This window comes from Globicephala melas, chromosome 4, assembly GCF_963455315.2.
Source record: "Globicephala melas chromosome 4, mGloMel1.2, whole genome shotgun sequence".
Classification (NCBI taxonomy): domain Eukaryota; kingdom Metazoa; phylum Chordata; class Mammalia; order Artiodactyla; family Delphinidae; genus Globicephala; species Globicephala melas.
Genome location: NC_083317.1, coordinates 45,634,893 through 45,658,387, shown reverse-complemented (window position 1 = coordinate 45,658,387; position 23,495 = coordinate 45,634,893). Strand labels below are relative to the sequence as shown.

The 23,495-nt window shown below is 40.6% G+C and overlaps 2 protein-coding genes across 11 annotated transcripts in view; one reads left to right on the top strand and one right to left on the bottom strand.

The window, feature by feature from the left end:
- Positions 1 to 4,115, top strand: part of RIOX2 (ribosomal oxygenase 2) — a 28,530-nt gene extending 24,415 nt beyond the window's left edge. For all 10 annotated transcript variants that reach the window (XM_060297952.1, XM_060297951.1, XM_030861006.2 and 7 more), the window contains 2 exons: positions 1,436 to 1,522; positions 1,976 to 4,115. In XM_060297952.1, coding sequence (XP_060153935.1) covers positions 1,436 to 1,522; positions 1,976 to 2,134 — 246 coding nt within the window. In that variant the 3' untranslated portion in view covers positions 2,135 to 4,115. The remainder of the gene's footprint in view (positions 1 to 1,435; positions 1,523 to 1,975) is intronic.
- CRYBG3 (crystallin beta-gamma domain containing 3) overlaps positions 1,415 to 23,495 on the bottom strand; it is a 114,895-nt gene continuing 92,814 nt past the window's right edge. The window contains exons 18-22 of the mRNA XM_030860997.2: positions 19,891 to 20,030; positions 16,731 to 16,854; positions 6,309 to 6,467; positions 4,959 to 5,118; positions 1,415 to 4,167 (exon numbers count right to left, since the gene is read on the bottom strand). Of these exons, the coding sequence (XP_030716857.2) occupies positions 4,079 to 4,167; positions 4,959 to 5,118; positions 6,309 to 6,467; positions 16,731 to 16,854; positions 19,891 to 20,030 (672 nt within the window). The 3' untranslated portion in view covers positions 1,415 to 4,078. The remainder of the gene's footprint in view (positions 4,168 to 4,958; positions 5,119 to 6,308; positions 6,468 to 16,730; positions 16,855 to 19,890; positions 20,031 to 23,495) is intronic.

The following is a 23,495-nucleotide window of genomic DNA, read 5'->3' as shown; positions in this document are numbered from 1 at the left end:
TCCTTTGGGCATCCACCTCCTCACAGCTTAACGCCATCTCTTTAGATCAGATCATGCCCAGATCTCACTGTTACGGTTCCAAGGTTTCCTGCCTGTTGGGCATTTGAGGGCTTGTCTTCGGCCCCACAGAACCCTCCTTCGTTTCTCTAATTAGTAATTAAATGTCTGTTCTCTGTCTCCTAATTCCGGCCAGGTTGCCTTTGCTTAGACGGCCGCAGACCCCGTTCATGCGTCCCCCTGTCTCAGTCCCTCGCCCATCCTGTATACGGCGCAGACCTGCCTTTACATATGGTTTTGTTGATGGTTCTTCTCAAAAACTCTCTATTCTGTAGATGATGGAGAGGAAAATCTACATTCCATACCCTTGCCACCTAGCCCAGTGGTTCCCCAAACTGGCTGATTACAGTCAACTGGAAAATTTTTAGAACTTGTAAGTTCCTGGGCTTCGTCTGGTGTGGAGCCTCTGCATTTATTTTGAAAGCACCCCACACAACCCTAAAGCCCTTGGGAACTCTCCCATGCCCTGTGGCTTCACCCTGTTCCTCCTAATCAGCTTTCTTGGGAGGTGTCCAATGAATGTCTGGAGGGGATGAGAGTCGGGGGGCACCGAGATGTCTCCAGAACCCTATTTTTCCAGCCATCAGGGCCAGCCCTGGAGAAGACTGGTTTATAACATATATATAAAACCTAAAAAGTATATACTCCCACATCCCCATTTAAAAAAAGAAAATCCTAGTTATTCTGCTAACCAATCAATCAGTTTGAGGCGTTCTATTTCAGGCTAAGGCTTTGGGTCCTCGTCTGAGTGAGAGGTGACAAGGAATTTCTAAAGGTTCTGGAAGAGATAATAAACTGCACTGTGTTATGGTGGGTGGAGAGGGACGGGAAGTCGAGACCATTCGGGAGCCTACTTTACTATACGTGGAATAGAAGTTTTTATAGATCACATAGCTGGTATTTCTTAGGAATTAATATTTACTCTGTGGTGTTCATAAATTGTCCATTTATGTATACCTAGGAATGTCAAATTTTTCTGATGCAAAAAGATAGTGCAGGTATGATGAAACGAAAAACTTGAATGTTTCATTGGTAAGTTGATATATAAATGGTTGCTTTTTCATTAGGTCGTTTCTGAAGATGCTGTTATCTTTTTGAAAAATGACGAGTGGTTATTTGCTGCATACAAATAGTAATCTGTGAGCACTATAATGAAATACGTATATTCTACATTGCGTGTGTATATATCTATATTTATCTGTATCTCATAATTTTTTTGCCAGAAGGATTCTTTAGTGTTCAATAAATTTCACTTAAGCACTGAGGCATTAAGATTTTTCTTGGTGTTGACCTTTGTTATTGGAAAACCCTCCTAGTATTGAAGTGCTCAATATTTTGGTGTTGACGACTTGCTGTGTTTGTTTTTTTTTTTTTTAAGGATGAAACTCGAGAAAAGATGGTTTACATCTATCATTCCTTAAAGAATAGGAGAGACACACACATGATGGGAAATGAGGAAACAGAGGTTTGTTCCAACCTAAAATGCATGTCTTTCCTGCGATTTGGTGGCTGGGAAGAATCTGTTACCTTTGATTTATGGGTAATGACCTTTTTTATGACTGCAGTGTGGACTTCACATTTCACAAATTGACAGCCCTTGCACAGGGATGATTAAGTCAGACATTTCTGTGATATACGTACCCACTTTAAAAGATACTAGGACCTGTGGCCTTGTGGGAAAGGTGTAGCAAATGTGAAGCATTTCTCAAAGGAGTAATATTTCTTACTCTATAAAATAGAATACCTTTCATGAAGTCTGAGTTTTCATGTGGGAATTAGCAACTTTCGTAAGTTATCATAGTTTTTGTAAGTAGCTTATCTGAAACAAGTTTCATACTTGTGAAGGATATCAATAATGATGTATTGAGAAATTATGGAAAATGCCACCTAAGTGACTAAATAGTTTATCTTTTTTCAGTCTCATGGACTTCGCTTTCCTTTATCACATATCGATGCACTGAAGCAAATTTGGAACAGTTCAGCTATTTCTGTCAAGGACCTGAAACTTACTACAGATGAGGAAAAGCAAAGCCTGGTATTAGCCCTCTGGACAGAATGTTTAATCCAAGTAGTCTAGTGCCTTTGCTTCTTTTTAAATATGTATATATAAAATAGTTAGTAGACACTTGATTCTGCAAAGATTTACATGCTAGGGAGCCCCTGTTGCTTTGAACCAAGGACATAATGAATGTAACTTTCCTTACCTGTGTATCTAATAACATAACATGAGACCTACCTGTTAAAGGTGACCAGTTGGCCATGTGTACTAACAGAGGTACATAGAAGAAAGAACAGCAAATTACTAAATGTCCCAGAAGGTGACAAAAACCGTACTTCTTGACAAGTTTATTTAATCCAGTGTGGTAGAAAAGGCACAGCTCAATAAATGTATCATTTAAATTTACATGTCGTTACCTGGCTTTGTCTTTGTTCTTTGGAAGAAACAACTTCTTTAAAGAGCCTCACTGGCTCTAGAAAAATTTTAAACAATTAACATGAAGAATTTTTTAACTTGGTTTTTTACAGTGAAAATATACATACCTACCTTTGTGTACACACAAGGCCTCCCATTAAAATAAAGTTACCCTATAACATCAATTTCATTAAATAATACTGCCACACTAACAGGCACTCACATCTGTGGGCATAAAATAGTTTTACAGATGTTGCTTGAAAGATGACAAAAGAGCCTGAGATTGAAGGGAAGGGGAAAAAAAACACAATAATATTTACATGGAAAGACCAAGTCTATAAAAAATACTCAAAATAGTGGGTCTTTGAGTTTAAACAGTTCACTGTTAACATTCTAAAGTGCATACAGGTTGATATTTTTAAAAATATCATTGGAGAATTTAATCTTTCTGTATATAAAAATAGAGCAGACCTTTTTCTGCTTTCTGGCAAAAGTTGGGGATGAAGGGAACAGTTGTCTCAATGTAAGTTTAAAACCAACTCAGGAGGGAAAAATGCTTGAGAATTGTATAGTGATGGTGGTAATGATTACTTGAAACTAAGTCAAAGACATTATCCTACCTGATTTTGCTTGAATGAAAGCTATTTAAAATGGGAGTGAAAAACTGAGTTTTCTGTCACATTTTGTAAAGTAAAGTGGTATAGTCAAGGATCAGATACCACTTGGTCTTAATTTGAACATCTGAAATTTCCCCTTACTTCAGGCAAAGAAAAATTTGACTATTCTTACACGTAGGTGACAGAGTCTTTATAAACACTTCTTGAGGGTAGATCAGGTGAGGTCTCAGAACCAGGATAGGTAAGCCCCGGTTACTTACAGTCTTGTCACCCAGAAGGGTGTCTCTGTTAATACTTAGAGTGCAAGGACAGCCGCAGGCTACTTGTGCTTTTTTAGTTTGAAGGACCGAGCAAACAACAGCCACAGAAAACACTCCTGTACTTGAGCCTTTTCCTTACAAAGCTGAGGTCCCCTCCCTGGGGTCAGTTACAAGTGTGAATACTTACGGTGCTTCAGTTATAAAAGCTTCAATAGGGAACCTTTAATGTTTATCTAATACAGCAGCTTAATAGTAAGGTTTATTAAATATGTTTTCAGATATTGCGAAAAATATTATTCATCTTTTTAAAAGTATGACTTGACCTATAGGACTCTGCTTCTCTGTGCCTTGCATTCACACACACATCTACTAGGAGGTTAATTAACACAGGATGACAGCATCACCAGTGTCCTATAATGGCTATCAGAGATAGGATTCGTGTTTGGTGGAAAGGAGAGAGAAGAGACTTCAAGAAGCTTGCTCACCGAAGCTGGAGATCAAGCAGGAGTAGAACCTTTCCCAGAAATCGTTAACGCCTTCTTCATAGGAACACTGGATGACTGGCAAGAATATTTTGAGCTTTTCCACGGTTAACAACAATAGTCTTCAAGGTTGGGGAAGAAGTTCATTCTGCTCAGTGATCCCAGAAGCATGAGGACAGGTAGCTTCCTTTTCACGGGGCATGAGGGTCCTTCTCCCCTTGCTCTCTCTCAGGGATGCTGCAGATTCTCTCACAATATTTCAATGTCCCATTTCTGTGTTTCTTCTCCCTCCAGGGGCTCATTTACAATTACATGAGTTTTGTCATAATAATTTCCTCCTAAAACAGAAATCCCAAAAGGAAAGATTATTTGTTCACACAGGTGCTTAGCAATTTCAGTTGTCACAGGCTTTTGCTCAGCCCACTCACTGTTGGGGTAGATTAATATGTCATTTGTAAAGCGGTCTGAAATGGGAAACTGAGGTTAAACGGGCGTAGCTATTCTTCACCTCAAATCAGACATTATGACTGATTGAAAAGCTAAGTGGTATAATAGATGTTTGCATAAGCGGTGTGCCCTGACAATGGGATTCTTAACACAGTGCTCTGAGAGTGCTCTAGCTCAGCGGCAGGTACTGGGTTTTAGTTTCTACACCAAGAGTGGCTATGACTAACTCAATTAAAGCGACAGCACTGAATAATGTTGGCCCTGACCTTGGCTGGACTCAAAAACAAGTTTAAATGATAAATTTAAAGGACCATACATTTTAAGGACCACAGCAATGCACAACAGAAAGTGAGAAATATTTCTTTAGGAAATGGATGACATCCTGTGGTTGATGATGCTTCAAATTTAGAAATGTTCTCAAAGATCATGTAGAAATTGAAAATTTTACAGCTGTACTGATAAACAAAAACCTTTGTAGGCTTGGTCCTTAGGCTTTTTCTTGATCCGTATATAGCTAATTGTTTTGTTAAAATGGCATATCTCGACTTTTTCAAGCATAATTTAAAATGATTTAATATTTCCCTTATGCATAAGGACTTCTTTTACCCATGAGGAGGAGGAGGCTTGGAATTTAAAAGGAATATCCAAGGACACAGAACACTGGGTTTCATCACAGGCCTACCTTTAACATCAAGGACAAGTTGGTCACTGAGGTAGGAGCTGATGGTCCCATTTTTGTTCAGTCTCCACTTCTGCCTGAACTGCCCATGTTCAGTCCATAGGGCAACTTTAGCTCCAGGTATGTCTCGACCACCAATCACATCGAGACATGTGTCACTGGCCTAAAAGGGTCAAGAAATAAATTGGCAGTACTGTGTTTACTAAAATCAATTGGATTGGGCCCCTTCTCTTTCATGTGAACAGATCAGAGACATGACTGTCTAATCTCAAAAGAAAACTAGCATAATTATAAATTCAGTCAACTTTTTAAGTCTTCTTTATGGCTGAAGGAAGGAGATGGTATGGAAATAAACATACTGAACTAGAGGTACTTGTTTTTAAAAGGATGGTCTGGATCTGACAACAGATGGTCAAAGGTTTGTTGAATTACAATTAAATGTTGAATCCCTGTTAGCTTAAACGTGTAAGGTCGAGCCTGTTTTTCTTACAAAAACATTGGGTGGGCTTCCCTGGTGGCGCAGTGGTTGAGAGTCCGCCTGCCGATGCAGGGGACACGGGTTCATGCCCTGGTACGGGAGGATCCCACATGCCGTGGAGCGGCTAGGCCCGTGAGCCATGGCCACTGAGCCTGCGCGTCCGGAGCCTGTGCTCCGCAACGGGAGAGGCCACAACAGTGAGAGGCCCACACACCGCAAAAAAAACAAACAAAAAACAAAAAACCCTTGGGTGATGTGCAAGATACCCAGACAATAATTACTTCTAAGTGCTTCTCATTTTTGTTGAAGCATGAGAAAATGGTCGATAATCCACTGGTGATATAATAAAACTGGTGTCTTATTCCCCACAGCATCAAACATAATGGAAGGGTTGCAGAAAAACAAAGAAACCTAAGTTTTATTTTCTAAGCTTCCTCCAAAAAATAGCAGCTCTCTTCTACCTTCATTGTATATTTTGAAGATGAGGAGGCTTCAACATGTTTGGACTCACAAAGACAGCTAAATTAATCTGGGCCACAGAGTGTAAGGAACGTCTCACAAAAGCACATTGTCCATTTGGGTACAGTGACTTATCACTGGTTTAAAAAAACCATTTAGGAATATCCATAGTATGTGTTAATCTTACTTTTTACTTAAAATAGAGAATTTTTTTGATGTAGAAAATCTAGTTTCTAAGCCCATTTCACCTAGATGCTTCAGTAATATATATGTCAATGTTCTTATAATTAGGCAAAAAACTGTTGATAGGAAATTGCATTATTTTATCATGCCATTTGATTTGGCAAGATTCTGGTTTCCAAACGAAAAAGACCAAAGACCGAACAGCGGGGTATACTGTCAGTGGGGTTGGTTACCTTGGATTTAAAGAGTCCTCGACAGTAGTGCCAGATCTGGGTATTCTTCCCACTGTAGGGAGAAAGGCACACAGATGTTGCCCTTGTGTCAGCTACATTTCCGGTGACTGTCAGATACTCGTCCTGGGCTCGGTTCTTTATTCTTATGTACACTGCAGGCTGTGACGGGAGGAACAGAGACATTTTGAAAAAACCTTTTGAATCTGGAAATCCATCTTTCCAAAGGACAGCTTGAGGGGGATGTGAGAGGTAACAGAATTTAGCTTATTTATATGTTTCACTTTAGCAGATGTGTGTAAATTAATATTTTCTATTAACAGATCCTTACACCACAGGGCACACGGCTTAAATTGTACAGTCTCTATTATATTTTTTCTGAAATACACTCTTTTGGAAGGGTGAAAGGTAATAGTTTCATTTACTCGCACTCCATTATGGCAAGGGGCGGTGCAGAATTCGGCACTTAATGAGGTTCATTCACTAACTACTATGTCCCAGCTGGCCGCAGGAAGGCAGAGGAGTAGGAATAAGGGCAGGGTACTACCTACATGGATGTAACAACAACTTAGCAGCGACAGTACAATCATCAGACATACTGGCTTGAGCTATGATTCAGTGCCCAATGAATGCTATGGGAGGTCTTGAAAAACCCAGATAGCTGAGGGCCCTAGTAGCACTGGTAATTTCTTTGTTTATACTTTGTTGACTTAATATGTCGAGGAAAGAGACCATGCATGTAGGTGATCACTATGTAGGTATTCAAAAACTGGGTAACAGAGGACTTCATCTCCTGGGCCTGGCATATATACAAGAGGTTTGCAAATAAAATATTAAATCTGGGACTTGCCTCTATGGGTAACAGTTATTATTTATTGAGACTTAGTCCTAAGTGGTTTCTGGGCCACAGTCAGAATTAATGACCAGAACAACCCCTCAAGAAAGTACAATTATGACCCGCATTTTTGTAAATAAGGGTGACGCAGACAAGGAAGAGCCAGGTTTGTCTGCACCAAAACACTCCCTCTTCACCCTGATGCTCTAAGGCCTGTGTGAGAAATGCACTAGTTACTCTCAGACACAGGGAATGAGACCGATTCCAAAAGTGGCAGTGAAATAAGATGACAGGAGGACACAGCACATGACTGAAGCTCCACAGAAACTATTCTTTCAGCCCCAGGACTTAGGTCTCCAGTCTTAATGTAATATAACACAGGACACCCAACATCCCCACCTTGGGTCAGGTGTTGGCATCCCAATTACAACCCTGTCAAATAATAGTAACACGTGATCTGTGATTTAACAAAAGAGCACTTTCACTCTGAGAAATGTAAGTGCTAGGTAAATTCAACAAGGTATCATGGTAAACCCACCAATGAATATTCTATTTTGAAACTTAAGATGGGTCAACATGAGACCAGTTAAAGTTTGCCTTCCTAAGGAAATAAACATTCGGAACACTTAAATGAGCAAATAGAAAGACTTTTTTTTTTTTAATCTGGTAATTTAAAGCAGGTGAAAAAGACCTCTACTAGGCAAAATGTTTTAAGTGTTTCAAACCACTACTTCCACATTCATAGTGCAACATTAGGTAAACTCCTATAATTCAAAAGTCTATAAATCATATAATTCTATAAATCTCCCACCGCAATTAATTCTGGACGCTTCAGTACATTCTTTGCTACAGTTTCCTTACCTTATATATATAAGAAAACAGGTGTGACCTTCACAGATGACAGAGTTCCAATTATGTTAGGACCAAACATCACAGTTTTAATCCATTAACTCAAGCAAGGTACTAATTACCCTTTTTACACACTTGTAGTCTGACTCCTCTGTAATTATACATTTAAACACCGATATGCAGATAATTACCTTAGTGACTTCCTAATTCCCAAGCTCAAAGAGGATCACATTTTAATGATTCCTGAATTTCTAAACAAGAATATAAACTAAAGCAGTGCCAAGAGCTTTACCAAAAAGGAAATAGGACCCATGATACTGTTTTAGAAACCTAGAATTCCTTTGCTGCGTTTCAAAGCTGTGGCCTAAATAAACAAAGGAAAATAATCTATTAAAATATTATTTTGAAATTAAACGTTTAACCAGGAATAATTTCCCAAAGCACAATGCAAGGAGAATGATATATAATGTTAATTGTCAAAAAACTACGTAAAATCAGAGGACACTGTTCTAGCTATTCTTTATCTCAGGGCCCTGAACAATAGGCAGGGACATCCTTCCCCAGCAAGGAACCCCCTTTCAAAAGTGAGGGAAATGTTCTCAGCATCCACCTTGGCTTCTAAAGTTTCTAACAACATGGGATTAAGCGTTATCACATAGTCGGTAAAAGCTACACTGAAATCCCACTTCAGCCGTGCTTTTTCCCCACGGCTTTTCAGGGTGGTTACCCATCATCCCATGTGACAGGACTGAGGAATAAGCAAGATGTGAGGGTCAGGAAATCCTGTACCACACACTCTGCCAAGAAAGTGCACTGATGTTTAGTATCCCTCAGTTGGGCATCTCTGGTTCTCTCAAAGGACATCGTGAGTAAAGAACCTTTCAAAATAAATGTGTTACCACAGCAATATGAGCCACGTGTTGTGTCAGACTCTTATTTAACCCTCACAGTGATACTGAGAGGTAAGCAATGTGATCACTGTTTCACCAGTGAGGAATCTGAGGTGCCAAGAAATGAAGTGACTCACCCCAAGTCATACTGCTTCTGAGACGCAGAGCTAGGATTTGAACCAACAGAACCAGAGTGGTAGGGATGAGCATGGGGTGTGTGTGTGTGTGTGTGACAGAGCGAGAGAGAGAAGGGGGCAGCAAGACCAATAATTAGGGTAACTTTATTGGCTACCATTTACTTACCACTTATATGTCAGATCTGAAAATCAGAGCCTCGGCATTTATACCCACTATGCTACCTACACTCGCTCAGTGCCTGAAGTATATGGTACCACACTGTAAATGCTTCTCTTATTTTGGAGGAAAGTAGGGTGTGGTTGTTTTAAGAACACAGATGTTAGAGCATAATAGGTATGGGTTCAAATCCTGGTTCTGACACTTGGATGACTTTTGCCAATTTGCTTTCTCTCTCTCAGCCTTAGTTTTCCTTCTAGAAAACAGGAATACAGTTGACCTTTAGACAATGCAGGGGTGAAGGGCACCAACCCTCTGCGCAGTTGAAAATCTGAGCATAACTTATAGTCGGCCCTCTGTATCCTCAGTTCCACATCTGTGGATTCAACCAACCTTGGATCACTGTAGTCCTGTAATGCTGTAGTATTTATTGGAAAAATTGGAGTATAAGTGGACCCACGTATTTCAAACCCATGTTCAGGAGTCAACTGTAATAACTCCTACCCTAAAGGACTATTGTTGGAATCAAGTGTGAAAGTGTTTCTAAAGGGTTCAGAGAAGTACCAATGGCATATCCGTTGGCCACAGTACCCCTAAAGCCTAGCATGGGTTCCTACCCTCCGTGAAACCTCCCACCACTCCTACACATGTTCATGCTTCCTTCCTCTGAATCAGGGATTGCCTGTGGCTTTTAGATGATTACACACTGTTTTGCACTTTTCTTAGCTTTTAATTTTTTTTTTTTTTTGCAGTACGCAGGCCTCTCACTGCCGCGGCCTCTCCCGTTGCGGAGCACAGGCTCCAGATGCGCAGGCTCAGCGGCCACGGCTCACGGGCCCAGCTGCTCCGCGGCATGTGGGACCTTCCCAGACCAGGGCACGAACCCGTGTCCCCTGCATCGGCAGGCAGACTCCCAACCACCGCGCCACCAGGGAAGCCCCTAGCTTTTAATTTTTTAAAAAAGTTTTAGTACAACTTTTAAAGGTTACTTTCCATTTACAGTTATTACAAGATATTGGCTGTACTCCCCGTGTTGTACCATACATCCTTGGGCCTATCTTACAGCCAATAGTCTCTACTTCCTACTCCCCCTCCCCCATATGTTACCCCTCCCCAGTCTCCCCACTGGTAACCACTAGTTTGTTCTCTGTATCTGTGCATCTGCTTCTTTTTTGTTATATTCACTAGTTTGTTGTATTTTTTAGATTCCACACATGATATCATACAGTATTTGTCTTTCTCTGACATTTCACCAAGCATAATGCCCTCCAAGTCTAACCATGTTGCTGCAAATGATAAAATTTCATTTTTTTGTATGGCTGAGTAGTATTTCATCGTGTGTGTGTGTGTGTGTACACACACACACACACACACACACACACACATATCATGTCTTCTTTATCCATTCATCTGTTGATGGACACTTAGGTTGCTTCCATATCTTGGCAATTGTAAATAATGCTGCTATGAACATTAGGGTGCACGTACCTTTTTGAATTAGTGTTTCAATTTACATTCCCACCAACAGTGCACAAGGGTTCCCTTTTCTCCACATCCTCGTCAACACTTCTTTTTTGTCTTCTTTTTGATAATAGCCATTCTGACAGGTGTGATGTGATATCCCATTGTGGTTTTAATTTACATTTCTCTGATGGTGAGTGATGCTGAACATCTTTTCAGGTGCCTGTTGGCCATCTGCACTTCTTCTTTGTAAAAATGTCTGTTCAGTTCTTCTGCCCATTTTTAAATCAGGTTGTATGTTTTTTGTGTTGAGCTACTCAAGCTGTTTTTATGTGTTGTATATTAATCTCTTATCAGTCATATCATTTGCAAACATTTTCTTCCATTCAGTAGATTGCCTTTTCGTTTTGCTGATGATTTCTTTTGTTTTGCAAAAGCTTTTACGTTTAATTAGGTCCATTTATTTTTGCTTTTATTTCCTTTATTTTAGGAGATGGATCCAAAAAAATATTGCTGTGATTTATGTCAGAGTGTTCTGCCTATGTTTTCCTCTAGGGGTTTTATACTATCCAGTATTATATTTAGGTATTTAATCCTTTCGCGTTTATTTTTGTATATGGTGTTAGAGAATGTTCTAATTTGATTTTTTTATGGGTAGCTCTCCAGTTTTCCCAACACCACTTATTGAAGAGACTGTCTTTTCTCCATTACATATTCTTGCCTCCTTTGTCATAGAATGACTGTAGGTGCATGGGTTTATTTCCAGTGTCTCTATCCTATTCCACTGATGTATGTGTCTGTTTGTGTGCCAGTACCATAATGCTTTGATTACTGTAGCTTTGTACAATAGTATAGTCCGACGTCAGGGAGTGTGATGCCTCCATTTCAGTTCTTTCTCAAAATTGCTTTGGCTATTCGGGGGTCTTTTGTTTCCATTATACATTTTAAAATTATTTGTTCTAGCTCCTTGAAAAATGCCATTGGTATTTTGATAGGGATTGCATTGAATATGTTGATTGCCTTAGGAAGTATGGTCATTTTAACAATACTGATTCATCCAATCCAACAACACGGTAAATCTCTCCATCTGTTTGTGTTGTCTTCAATTTCTTTCATCAGCGTCTTAAGGTTTTCCAAATACAGGTCTTTTGCCTCCTTAGGTAAGTTTATTCCTAGGTGTTTTTTTCTTTTTGATGCAATGGTAAGTGGGATTGTTTCTTTACTTTCTTTTTCTGAAAGTTCATTGTTAGTGTATAGAAATGCAATAAATTCCAGCATATTAATTTTGGATCCTGCAACTTTACTGAATTCATTGATGAGCTCTAGTATTCTGGTGGCATCTTTAGGATCTTCTTTGTATAGTATCACGTCATCTGCAAACAGTGACAATTTTACTTCTTTCGAATTTGGATTCATTTTCTTTCTTTTCTTTGTCTGATTGCTGTGGCTAGGACTCTCAATACTGTGTTGAATAAAAGCAGCAAGAGTGGACATCCTTATCTTTTTCCTGATCTTAGAGGAGATTTCTTTAGCTTTTCATCCTTGAGTATAATGTTAGCTGTGGGTTTGTCACATATGGCCTTTATTATGTTGAGTTATGTTCCCTCTGTGCCCACCTTCTGGAGAGTTTCTATTGTAAATGGATGTTGAATTTTGTCAAAAGCTTTTTCTATATCTGTTGAGATGAACACATGTTTTTTTTATTCTTTAATTTGTTGGTGTGGTATATCACATTGATTGATTTGAAGATACTGAAAAATCCTTCCATCCCTGGGATAAATCCCACTTGATCATGGTGTATGATCCCTTTTAATGTGTTGTTGGATTTGGTTTGATAGTATTTTGTTGAGGCTTTTTGCATGTATGTTCATTAGTGATACTGGCCTGTAATTTTCTTTTTTTGTGTGATATCTTTGTCTGGTTTTGGTATCGGGGTGATGCTGGCTTCAGAGAATGAGTTTGGAACTGTTCCTTCCTCTGCAATTTTTTGGAATAGTTTCAGAAGGATAGGGGTTAACTCTTCTCTAAATATTTGGTAGAATTCACCTGTGAAGCCATCTAGTCCTGGACTTTTGTTTGTTGGGAGTTTTCGAATTACTGATTCAATTTCATTACTGGTAATTGGTCTGTTCATATTTTCTATTTCTCCCTGCTTCAGTCTTGGGAGATTATACCTTTCTAAAAATTTGTCCATTTCTTCCAGGTTGTCCATTTTATTGGCAGATGGTTGCTTGTAGTGGTCTCCTATGAGCCTCTGTATTTCTGTGGTGTCGGCTGTAACTTCTTTCTCACTTCTGATTTTATTGATTTGGGCCCTCTCCCCCTTTTTTTTTTCCCTGATGAGTCTGGCTAAAGGTTTATCAAAGAACCAGCTTTTAGTTTCACTGATCTTCTCTATTGTGCTTTTAGTCTCTATTTCATTTATTTCTGCTCTGATCTTTATGATTTCTTTCCTTCTACTAACTTTGGGTTTTGTTTCTTCTTTCTTTAGTTGCTTTAGGCATAAGGTTTAGGTTGTTTGAGATTTTTCTTGTTTCCTGAGGTGAGCCTGTATCACTAAGCTTCCCTCTTAGAACTGCTTTTGCTGTGTCCCATAGGTTTTGGATTGTTGTGTTTTCATCTTCATTTGTCCGTAGGTATTTTTTGATTTCCTCTTTGACTTCTTCAGTGATCCATTGGTTGTTTAGTTGTTTAGCCTTCACAGGCTTGTGTTTTTTGCAGTTTTTTTCTTGCAGCTGATTTCTAGTCTCATAGCATGGTGGTCAGAAAAGATACTTGATTTCAATTTTCTTAAATTTACCGAGGCTTGTTTTGTGGCCTAGCGTGTGATATATCCTGGAGAATGTTCCAGGTATACTTTGAAAAGAACGTGTATTTTGCTGCTTTTGGATGGAATGCTCTCTCTATATAAATTAAATCTATTTGGTCTAATGTGTCATTTAAGGTCAGTGTTTCCTTATTGATTTTCTGTCTGATCTGTCCATTGATGTGAATGGGGTATTAAAGTCCCCTACTATTATTGTGTTACTGTCAATTTCTTGTTTTATGTTTGTTAATGTTTACCTCATATACTGAGGTGCTCCTATGTTGGGTGCATATATATTTACAATTGTTATGTCATCTTCTTGGATTGATCCCTTGATCATTATATAGTGTCCTTCTCTGTCTCTTGTAACAGTATTTTAAAGTCTTATTTTGTCTAATGTTAAGTATTGCTACTCTGGCTTTCTTTTGATTTCCACTTGCATGGAATACCGTTTTCCAAACCCTCACTTTTGGTCTGTATGTGTCTCTAGATCTAAAGTGAGTCTCTTGTAGACAGCATATATACAGGTCTTGTTTTTGTATCCATTCAGCCACTCTGTGTCTTTAGGTTGGAGCATTTAGTCTGTTTACATTTAAGGTAATTATCGATAGGTATATTCTTACTGCCATTTTGTTAACTGTTTTGGATTTGTTTTTATAGGTCCTTTTCTCCCCTTTTTTCTTCTTTTGTTCTCTTCTAATGTGATTTGATGACTGTCTTTAGTGTTATGTTTGCATTCCTTTTTGTGTGTATATCTGTTGTAGATTTTTGGTTTATGGTTACCATTGGTATTTATACAGCAGTCTATATATATAAATGACTGTTTTAAGTTGCTGATCTCTTAATCTCAAGTGCATTTTAACTAGCCTCTATTTGTACTCTCCTCCCCTTATGATTACTGTTTTTGATGTCATGTTTTACACCTGTTTTGTGTATCCCTTAACTGCTTATTGTGGATAGAGGTGGTTTTACTTTTGCTTTGTAACCTCCCTACTAGCTTTGTGTGGGGATGATTTCCTACCTTTACTGCTTGTTTGCCTTTACCGGTGAGCTTCTTCATTTCATAATTTTCTTGTTTCTTGTTGTGGCCTTTTCTTTTTTGCCTAGAGAAGTTCCTCTAAGATTTGTTGTAAAACTGGTTTGGTTGTGCTGAACTCTTTTTAGCTTTTCCTTGTCTGTAGAGATTTTGATTTCTCCATCAGATGTGAACAAGAACCTTGATGGGTGGAATATTCTTGCTTGTAGGTTTTTCCCTTTCATCACTTTAAATATATCATGCCACTCCCTTCTGGCCTGCAGTTTCTGCTGAAAAATCAGCTGATAGCTTTATGGGAGTTCCCTTGTATGTTATATGTTGCTTTTCCCTCACTGCTTTTAATATTCTCTCTATATCCTTAATTTTTGTCATTTTAATTACAATGTGTCTTGGTATGTTCCTCTTTGGGTTAATCCTGTATTGGACTCTCTGTGCTTCCTGGACTAGAGTGACTATTTCTTTCTCCAGGTTAGGGAAGTTTTCAGCTATTATGTCTCAGATATTTTCTCAGGCCCTTTCTCCTGCTCTTATCCTTCTGGGACCCCTACAATGTAAATGTTAGTGTGCTTGATGTTGTACCAGAGGGCTCTTATACGGTCCTCTTTTTTTTTTCTCTTTTCTTCTTTTGTTTAGTGTCAGTGATTTCCACTACTCTGTCTTCCAGCTCACTGATCCGTTTGCCACCTACCTCTTTGAGAGGCTCTCCAAGACCAGCAGGTAGGTCTGGCCCAGGTTCTTATCAAATTACTGCTTTTGCCCTGGGCATTGTGTATGAGATTTTGCTTGTACCGTTTAAGAGTGACATCTCTATTTTCCCCTGTCCTGTGGGGCTCCTGAAATTAAGCCCCACTGGCCTTCAAAGCCAAATGCTCTGGGGGATCATCTTCCTGGTGCAGGACCCCCAGGCTGGTGAGCCCAATGTAGGGCTCAGGAACCCTCACTCCTTTGGGAGAACTTCTGCAATATAATTATTCTCCAGGTTTTGGGTCACCCACTCAGGGGTATGTGATTTGATTATATTGCAAGTCTGTCCCTCCTACTCGTTGTGGTTCCTTCTATATGTCTTCAGTTATAGAATGTCTTTTCTGGTAGGTTCCAGTCTTTTTCATCAATGGCTGTTCTGCAGATCGTTGTGATTTTGGTGTGCTTGTGAGAGGAGGTAAGCTCAGGGTCTTTCTAGTCTGCCATCTTGGCCCCTCCCCATTTTGCAGTTTATATTACTGCTTTGAGTTGGACATGTTTTTTACCCAACAAAAATGTAAGCTCCAAGAAGGCCAAAATCATGTCTACCCCTATACATATTCCATAATTTTCCTGCATAATGTCAAACATTCACTTATCCATTTATACATTCATTCCTTCATTAAACAGATAGTCCCTGAGTTCCTACAATGTGCCAGACATTGTGACAGGGTAGAGTATGCACAGCCCCTGCCTTCACAGGGCTTCTAGCAGAGCGAGAAAGCACCCAGTCCAACAACAGCTATGTCATGACAAACGGCAGGCAGTGTCTTGTAGAAAAAGAACCAGGTCTTTAAGGATGTAGTTTGGTTTTAGAGAGAGAGTGAAACAGGCTTCCTGGAGGACCTGAAACTACAGATGAACTTAGAAGGAGAAGTAAGAACTAGCCTGGCAAAGAATGGGGGGAGAAACTTCTAGACAGAGGGCAGAGCCTGTGTTAAGCGTGGGAAAACACTGTGTGTGCTGGTGCATGTGACAGCCATGCGTGTGAGTGGGAGATGATGAGAGATGAGGCTGGAGAAGCCAGGGGGAGCCAGATCACATAGGACACGTTGAAGAGATTAGACTATATCCGAAGTACAGTGGGAAGCTTTTGAATAGAAGACTGACAAGCAGTAGGTGTGCAATAAATACTATGTTAATTAAATTGCCAGGATCCATCCTGAGTATTACATAAGTGGGGGGAAAAAGCCAAGTACTTAGGAAGTAAAACTAGTGCACTCTCAGAGTTCATTCTTCTTTCCACTGCTTGCCACAGAGCTTATGATACTTACTTTCCCATGAAAAGGCGACAAGGTCAATAGGACTCTGGACTCAAAGCTAAAACCCAGTGCTGACCTTAGGTACAATTTTATGAATTAGTTAAAATCTATAAAATCCCCATCCTAATCAGATCCTCCTATAACATAAATGGCAAACTAAATTAAACGGTCCATAGTTCAGATGCTGTGGGTTTTGACATTTCTACTAAGAAATGGAGCTATTTTGGATCATATGGTCCTCTTCTCCTTACCTGCTTCATAGGACGGAGGGAACCAATTGTTTTCCATCCACTGAATGCTGTCCAATTCGGGATCTCATTAGGCTTGAGTAGGATTTGTCTTCCTAAGAAATTGGATCCTTCATAAGCTATCCACCTATACGAGAAGAGGAAAGAAAAAAAAAATGGGATGCTTAAAACAGAAAGCAATCTCTTAACAAAAATACCTCTTACTATACCATATAGGGTTCCTTCTTTAAAACCTCCAGGTTTGTAGACTGTTTTTAAGAAAAAACATTGTGTAATTGTATATTTTAACGGAAAAAGCAGGGAGGACTAGGAGAAAGCCCACTGGACTGTGGCTTAGAAGGTTTAGATTCATCAGGAATGTGGTTTTCTTACGTCCAAAACAAGGTTCCCTCCAGCTTTAGAATTCTTTGTTCCTTTGATGATACCAAGTTTTTTCCTAACATTTTAACATTCAGAGATAGACTGTAATTCCTCCCTACTCACCCAGTTAAAAACCACCTGTTTCCTCTCCACTCTTAGGCTCACTGTCCCACATCCTTCACAGCCTCTCTGGACAGCTCCGGTGACCTCTGCAGACACACCTCCTTCCACAACAACTCCCAGCAAGGGCTACTTAAAATTATCCACAGAAATCTGGTCTGAACCCTTACTTCAAGGTCTAGCTCCTTTGCAAATACTTCTCAGTACCCCAGGGGCCTTCAAATCGGGCCAAGTTACAGTGTGTCAAAGTGTGCAGGCCCTCAAGGTGAGTGTCTGGAGCCTGGAGACTCATTCAGTGGCACACAGTCATGCCCATTCCTTTCCGGATTGGCCTCGGCTGCTTCAGCACCACAATGGCAGGTTGAATGCTTGTGACAGAGTCAGGATAGCCAACAAACTGAAAAGACCACCTGGCCCCTACTGAAAAGGTTTGCTGAGCCCTGCTTGAGGTGGTTATCAAGCTAAGGAGAATAAGCTGGGACTGCCAAGAGGATCTGAAATTCTCAGCAGGACTCCAGGTCATGGCAATATGGTGCTTTCAGAAAGTAGGCATGAAGACGAGGTGGCTGCCTTGCTTGGTTCAGACGAAGCCTCCTGCTCTCCACAGCCAAGATCAGGCTTGGCTAAATTATGAATGGATGAGCAAGGCATGTGACCTTCCCTCTACCCCTTCTTGCCAACACAATCTAAATAAACCATCAGATTGGTGCAGAGTCAGGACAGCATGACCATAGAGAGGCTGAGCTACCTCTCCAGCTTTGCAGATTCTTTTTAGACAGGCAGGGATGTCTCAGTTATAAAACCTAGGCAAGGTTTCAATAAACTATACCTCATTATATATTAATCTAATGAATTTCACAGTTGAAAAGCATTAACTTGGCCCCCATTACCACCACAGATCAGAGATGTGGCATAATACAGGGATTAAACAGAACAAAACAAAACTTGTCACTGAGGGCAGCTGGCTGTGCATTAAGGGGCATTCTGGGAGCCATCTGTGGCCTAGGAAAACCTTCAGACAGCCTTCACTAGTCCTTACTCCATGTACCAATTCTCTTTCAGTGAGAACAGTGAGAGGAGGTACATAATAAACTAAAGAGAAGCAATAAGAATGTTACGGTAAAATGGCAGCAGTTTTCTACAAAAGAGTGAAATAAGCTCGTGAGAAATTTCCAGAAGTGAGTCAGTAACTATCAGTTCCACTTAGAAATGTAAAGAAAAGAAATGTATAAAAAAGCTGTAAGGGAGTTCCCTGGTGGTGCAGTGGTTAAGAATCCACCTGCCAATGCAGGGGACACGGGTTCGATCCCTGGGTCCAGGAAGATCCCACAACTACTGAGCCTGCACGCCGAGAGCCCATGCTCCGCAACAAGAGAAGCTACTGCAATGAGAAGCACGTGCACCGCAAGGAAGAGTGGCCCCCACTCGCCACAACTAGAAAAAGCCCACACGCAACAATGAAGACCCAACGCAGCCAAAAATAAATAAATAAAATAAATAAATTTATTATTTAAAAAACTGCTGTGAAAGTCCTAACTTTCACAGGGATGTAGAATTCAGTTCAGAGTTAGTTAAGTGGTAAAGGATATACTGGAATATAATATAGGGATTATTATGCTTAGAGAGAGTAAAGCAATTTATGTTTAATAAACATCAAACCATGTGAAATGCTTTGCAGAAGAAAGTTTAAACTGCTGTACACGTGAATGATACAGAAACCACTTATTATAATAGTTAACTCAGTTTTCAAATCAACTTATAGTCTCAGCTTTGTCTTTCATTATCCCCAAGATAGTTTAACAAGGAGAGTTGATTATCACACAATTTCAAAGTCATAAGACATAAAAATAGGCATCTTTATATTAATCACTGAGAGCAATGTGTGTTCTTTCAGATGACTTTTGGTACCTAAACACCAAAGGTACAGGAGGAGGGGCAGGCTGACAGCCACTCTCAGAAACGGCCTGAGATGTAGATTTTCTAGGAAGCATTAGAGCTTCAACCTCAGGGCCCCTCCCTTGCAGGCCACTTACCATTTCTGTTCTGAATAAATTTGCAAGTTCATACCTAATGAAGTTCATACCCATCATTTTTTATTTCTTTTCTTAGAGTCATCTCCCTAGATTGTAAAAGTGCAGGCCCTGCAAGACCTGGATCCACCCTGACTGACATCCTGAATGAACAGCAACGTTGGTAGGTGGGCTGGGTCAGCCAGGACACCCAGCCCGAAAATAACTGCCTTGGAGCAAACAGCTCTAGAATAAACAAGATGTCAAATCAAAATACAAAAAAACCCTATTAGTTTTAGTCACTTGTCATAAGCAGGCAATGGTCTCAACCAGTCAAAGTGGCTGGTTTAATTAGGTTTCTTCTGAAAGGAAAGTGGGCTCAAATTGTTACGGTCATCTGGTCCACCTTCTCTCGGACACATGTTCTGAACACGTGGCAGCCCTTCTCTCCCAGCAGGCTCTTCTCCCAGACCACTGCCTGCTACTTCATACTGGACACAGTCCACTGTCTTCTCTTATTTGAGAGAAACTACTATTATTACATGGAGAGAGAAAAGAAGGAGTAAGAGTACCATCAGACCAAGTAACAGCAGCTGTGGGGGAATAAAAAGCAACCGTGCACCTCTGTCCTACAAGAGTGACTGAAGCAGGCCAGGCCCTTGTCCCATACTTACAGTCCACTTTTTACCCACACAGACTGGGTGTAGAAGTGCAGGTCCTTGTTCAGAACAGAGTTCACAGCCTCTTCTAGATGTAACTCTCTCCCCTCACAATGTTCCAGAGCAAAAAGGCTAATGGAGGGTTCTTCGAAAACCTAACAGCACAGAAAAGAGAAAACATCACCATACACAGTGGCCACACCTCAGTGACATCCCAGTTAGAACTCAGGGTACTCTGGATCCATGGTTTCATATGCAGTTTACTGCTCTACCCTCTAATGGCCTTACAGTCAAAGCTGCAGTGGTGAGACTAGATTCCATAAATAATTTTTATTCATTTTTTTTTGTAAATAATTGAAGCTTTAAAAAAGGAGTCTCGCTGTCATAATAAAAATGGAGACCTGGTTCCAATCACATATTAAGGTCTGGTTGTGCTGTAATACAGACCGCATTTTTGGTCCTGCCAATGCTTTTAGCTGGCCATAGAATAAACATAGAATGGAACAGAACTCGCATTTCCCAGGAGGTCACAGGAGCAGTCACTGAGAATACAAGACTTCTTGGCTCTAGGCTCTTAAGTATTCCCCCAACCCTCACGTCAGACAAGAATAGAGTCAACTTTGCTCTTTCTCATTCATTGGTATATACAAGACACCATGTTAGGCAACTTCTGGGGGATGAGAAATCAAAACAAGTCACCATCCTTACGTCTGGGGCATTACTAACTAGAAGCTAAACTAGAAGAATTGCACGGATATCGGAATGTAATCCAGGGCAGAGAAGGATATGCCCTATGAAAGTACCCAGGGGAAGCCCAGACTCTTTTTAGCAGAAGGGTGCAGGAATCAAGCTTCACAGACACGGTGGTATAGGAGCTCAGTCTCCAAAGATGCCATGGATCTGGAGAGACCTACGGAGAATAAAGGGAAGGCACTCTGTGCAGAGAAGGGAGACAGAAAGGCACGGGCCACGTTAGGGAAACAGCAGGTAGACCTATGTAGCTAGAACACAGAGTCCAACAAGAAACAGTGCCGAGCGCTCCCACTGTTTGCTACTGTGTATTGAGTTGCCTGCTTCTCCTTTACACTGACAGGGCAGAGACAGATGTATTGCCAACAGGGAGTCCTTGAAGGCTTTTGGGCAGAGGAGTAGGAAGGGGCTGAACTATGTGTAAGTTGGTACATGAGAAGCAGAGCACTGGGGACAGGGACTGTGGACGTTCAGAGAACAGTAAATAAACAGTCCAACGACCAGCTCTCACAAGTGACCTGCAGATACACTTGCATAAGAGCAAAATGACTTATCAAAGTGTTATTCCTGGCAGCAGTGTTTGGAATAGCAAAGGATGGAGAATGACTTAAATGTCCATCAAGTGGGCACGGGTTAAGTAAATTGTGGAGGAATTCTATACAGCTGTACAAAAGAATGAGACTGTTATGAAAGATCTCTAAGATATGTTCTTTAGCAGCAAAGACAAAGAGTAGTGCAGAAGAGCATATTTCTTATGCTGCCATTTGTGTAGAGAAGGGAAAATTTATGTACACACACATATAACATGTGCTTTATACACATTAAAATTTTCCTTAAAAAAATCAATATAAAACTACTCCATGGCGAATGTGTCTGTCAGGAAACTAGGATCTGAGAAGATAAAAGGCCCAAGTGGGAGCCAAGTTTTTCACTGCATGCCTTTTGGTTCCTTTTGGATTTTTGAACCATGGAAATATTTATTCAAAAATTTAAATTGGTAATTATTATGCCTATGTTTGCATGTAAATGTGTTTGCACCTATTTTTCTTTAAATGGACTTCAGAAAACTTATCTGGCAACAACATGAGTGAAGAAAAGAAAGAATGCAAGTATCAGTACAGGGGAAGAATCCTCCAGGCCAAAGAAGAAGAGTCAGACCTAAAACAGGAGGTGGTGGTGGTGGTGGGGGGCATTGGAAGGTTAGGATTGGTGAATAAGGGATGGCCAGAAAAACTATCGCAGTGATGAGAGAGACCAAGTGAGACAAACAGATGGAATGAGAAAGTGAGAAAAAACATGTGCGAGAGTGGGGCTGGGGGCACGGTGGTACAGAGTCGACCCGTGAACAACAAGGGTTTGAACTGCACAGATCCAATTGTACAGGGATTTTTTTCAATAAATACGTCCTACACAGTCTGAGGTTGGTTGACTCCTTGGATGTGGAACCACGGAAATGGAGGGCCACCAGTAAAGGCACACGCTGATTTTCAACTGTGCGGAGGGTCGGCACCCCTAACCCCCATGTTGTTCAAGAGTCAACACTAATTATAAGAAAATCTGGAGAGGAAATACGCCCCGCAGCTGAGAACTTATATTGAGAACTGGAGGTTTGAAGGTTGAGATAGAGACAGAATAATCCTAACAGAAATGTCCAATGAACACTGGACCTTCTGATCTGGAGTTCAGGGAGAAGATCGAATGTAGGGATGATAATCTGGGAACTCTCAGAATCTGGGTAATAACTGGAGCCAGTTATGGGTAAGAAAATGGAAATGACAGGAGGACAGAACCGCGCTGACAAACGAAGCGGGTGGTGATCAAAGGCAGGCCTGTGGAGGTGACTGAACTAGGAGAGAGGAGACAAAAGAGGACATATCACAGAAAGAAAATTATAAGGAAGAGTTGGCCACAGTATCAAATACTTTTGCGATGTCAAGGAAGAGGGTGACTGCGATGAGGCTGATTGGGTTTGGCGATCAGGGGGCAGCTGGTAACCAATGAGAGAGCTCACTGAGCCACATGCAGGAGATGAGGGGCAGAATCTAGGCTGAAAGGGCTGAGGAATAAGCGGGAAGAGATTGTAGACGGCATACAGGTTATTTTTTAGAGAAGTTTGGTAAAGAGGAGGGAAATCGGCGGCTGGTCCACGTGGCAGGCACGGTGGAAGGTGGCAGCATAACGGGAAGAATCTGAATGATGCAAGACAAGAGGGGTGGTTCTAGGGAAGAAGGCGGAGGTCCAATCCACTGTCCCATCAGTGCAGAACCCCTGACTGGAATCAGTCCATGAGGAAAAGGATCGCTTTGAAAAGGATGAAATATGCTACCTCTGAAATACAAGGAAAGATAGAGAAAGAATACCGAGAAATTTCCAGGTTTCTAAAATAGGTAAAACGTGTTGTAATTTTCTCTTTATGTTATGTGGCAAAGGTTGCCTGTGGATCACGGAAGGTGTGAAGCACTGTCCAACGGAACTTTCTGCAGCGACAGCAATATTGTATATCCGTATCTTCAGTATGGTAGCTGCTAGCCATACGTGGCCATTGAGCATTTGAAATGTGGCTCGTGTGACCAAAGTGAATTTGTTTTATTTAATTTTAATTTAAAAAACTACATGTGGCTAGTGCTATGGTATCAGATAGTGCAGACTGAGGGGTTAGAGGATGCTGGAAAAGAAGGTAAGCGTCACTGTGTGCAGTGAGACAGTAAGCTAAGCATAAAAAGACTGCCCGGGAGCACTGATTTTCCTTCAGTAAACAACATAAACTGGGTCAGGAATGGAAATTCATCTCAAGTCACTGAGGTTCCTGAGTGACTGCAGACCAGATCAGGCTCCTCTTCTGCTAGCTGCAAAATAAAAACTGGAAGCAT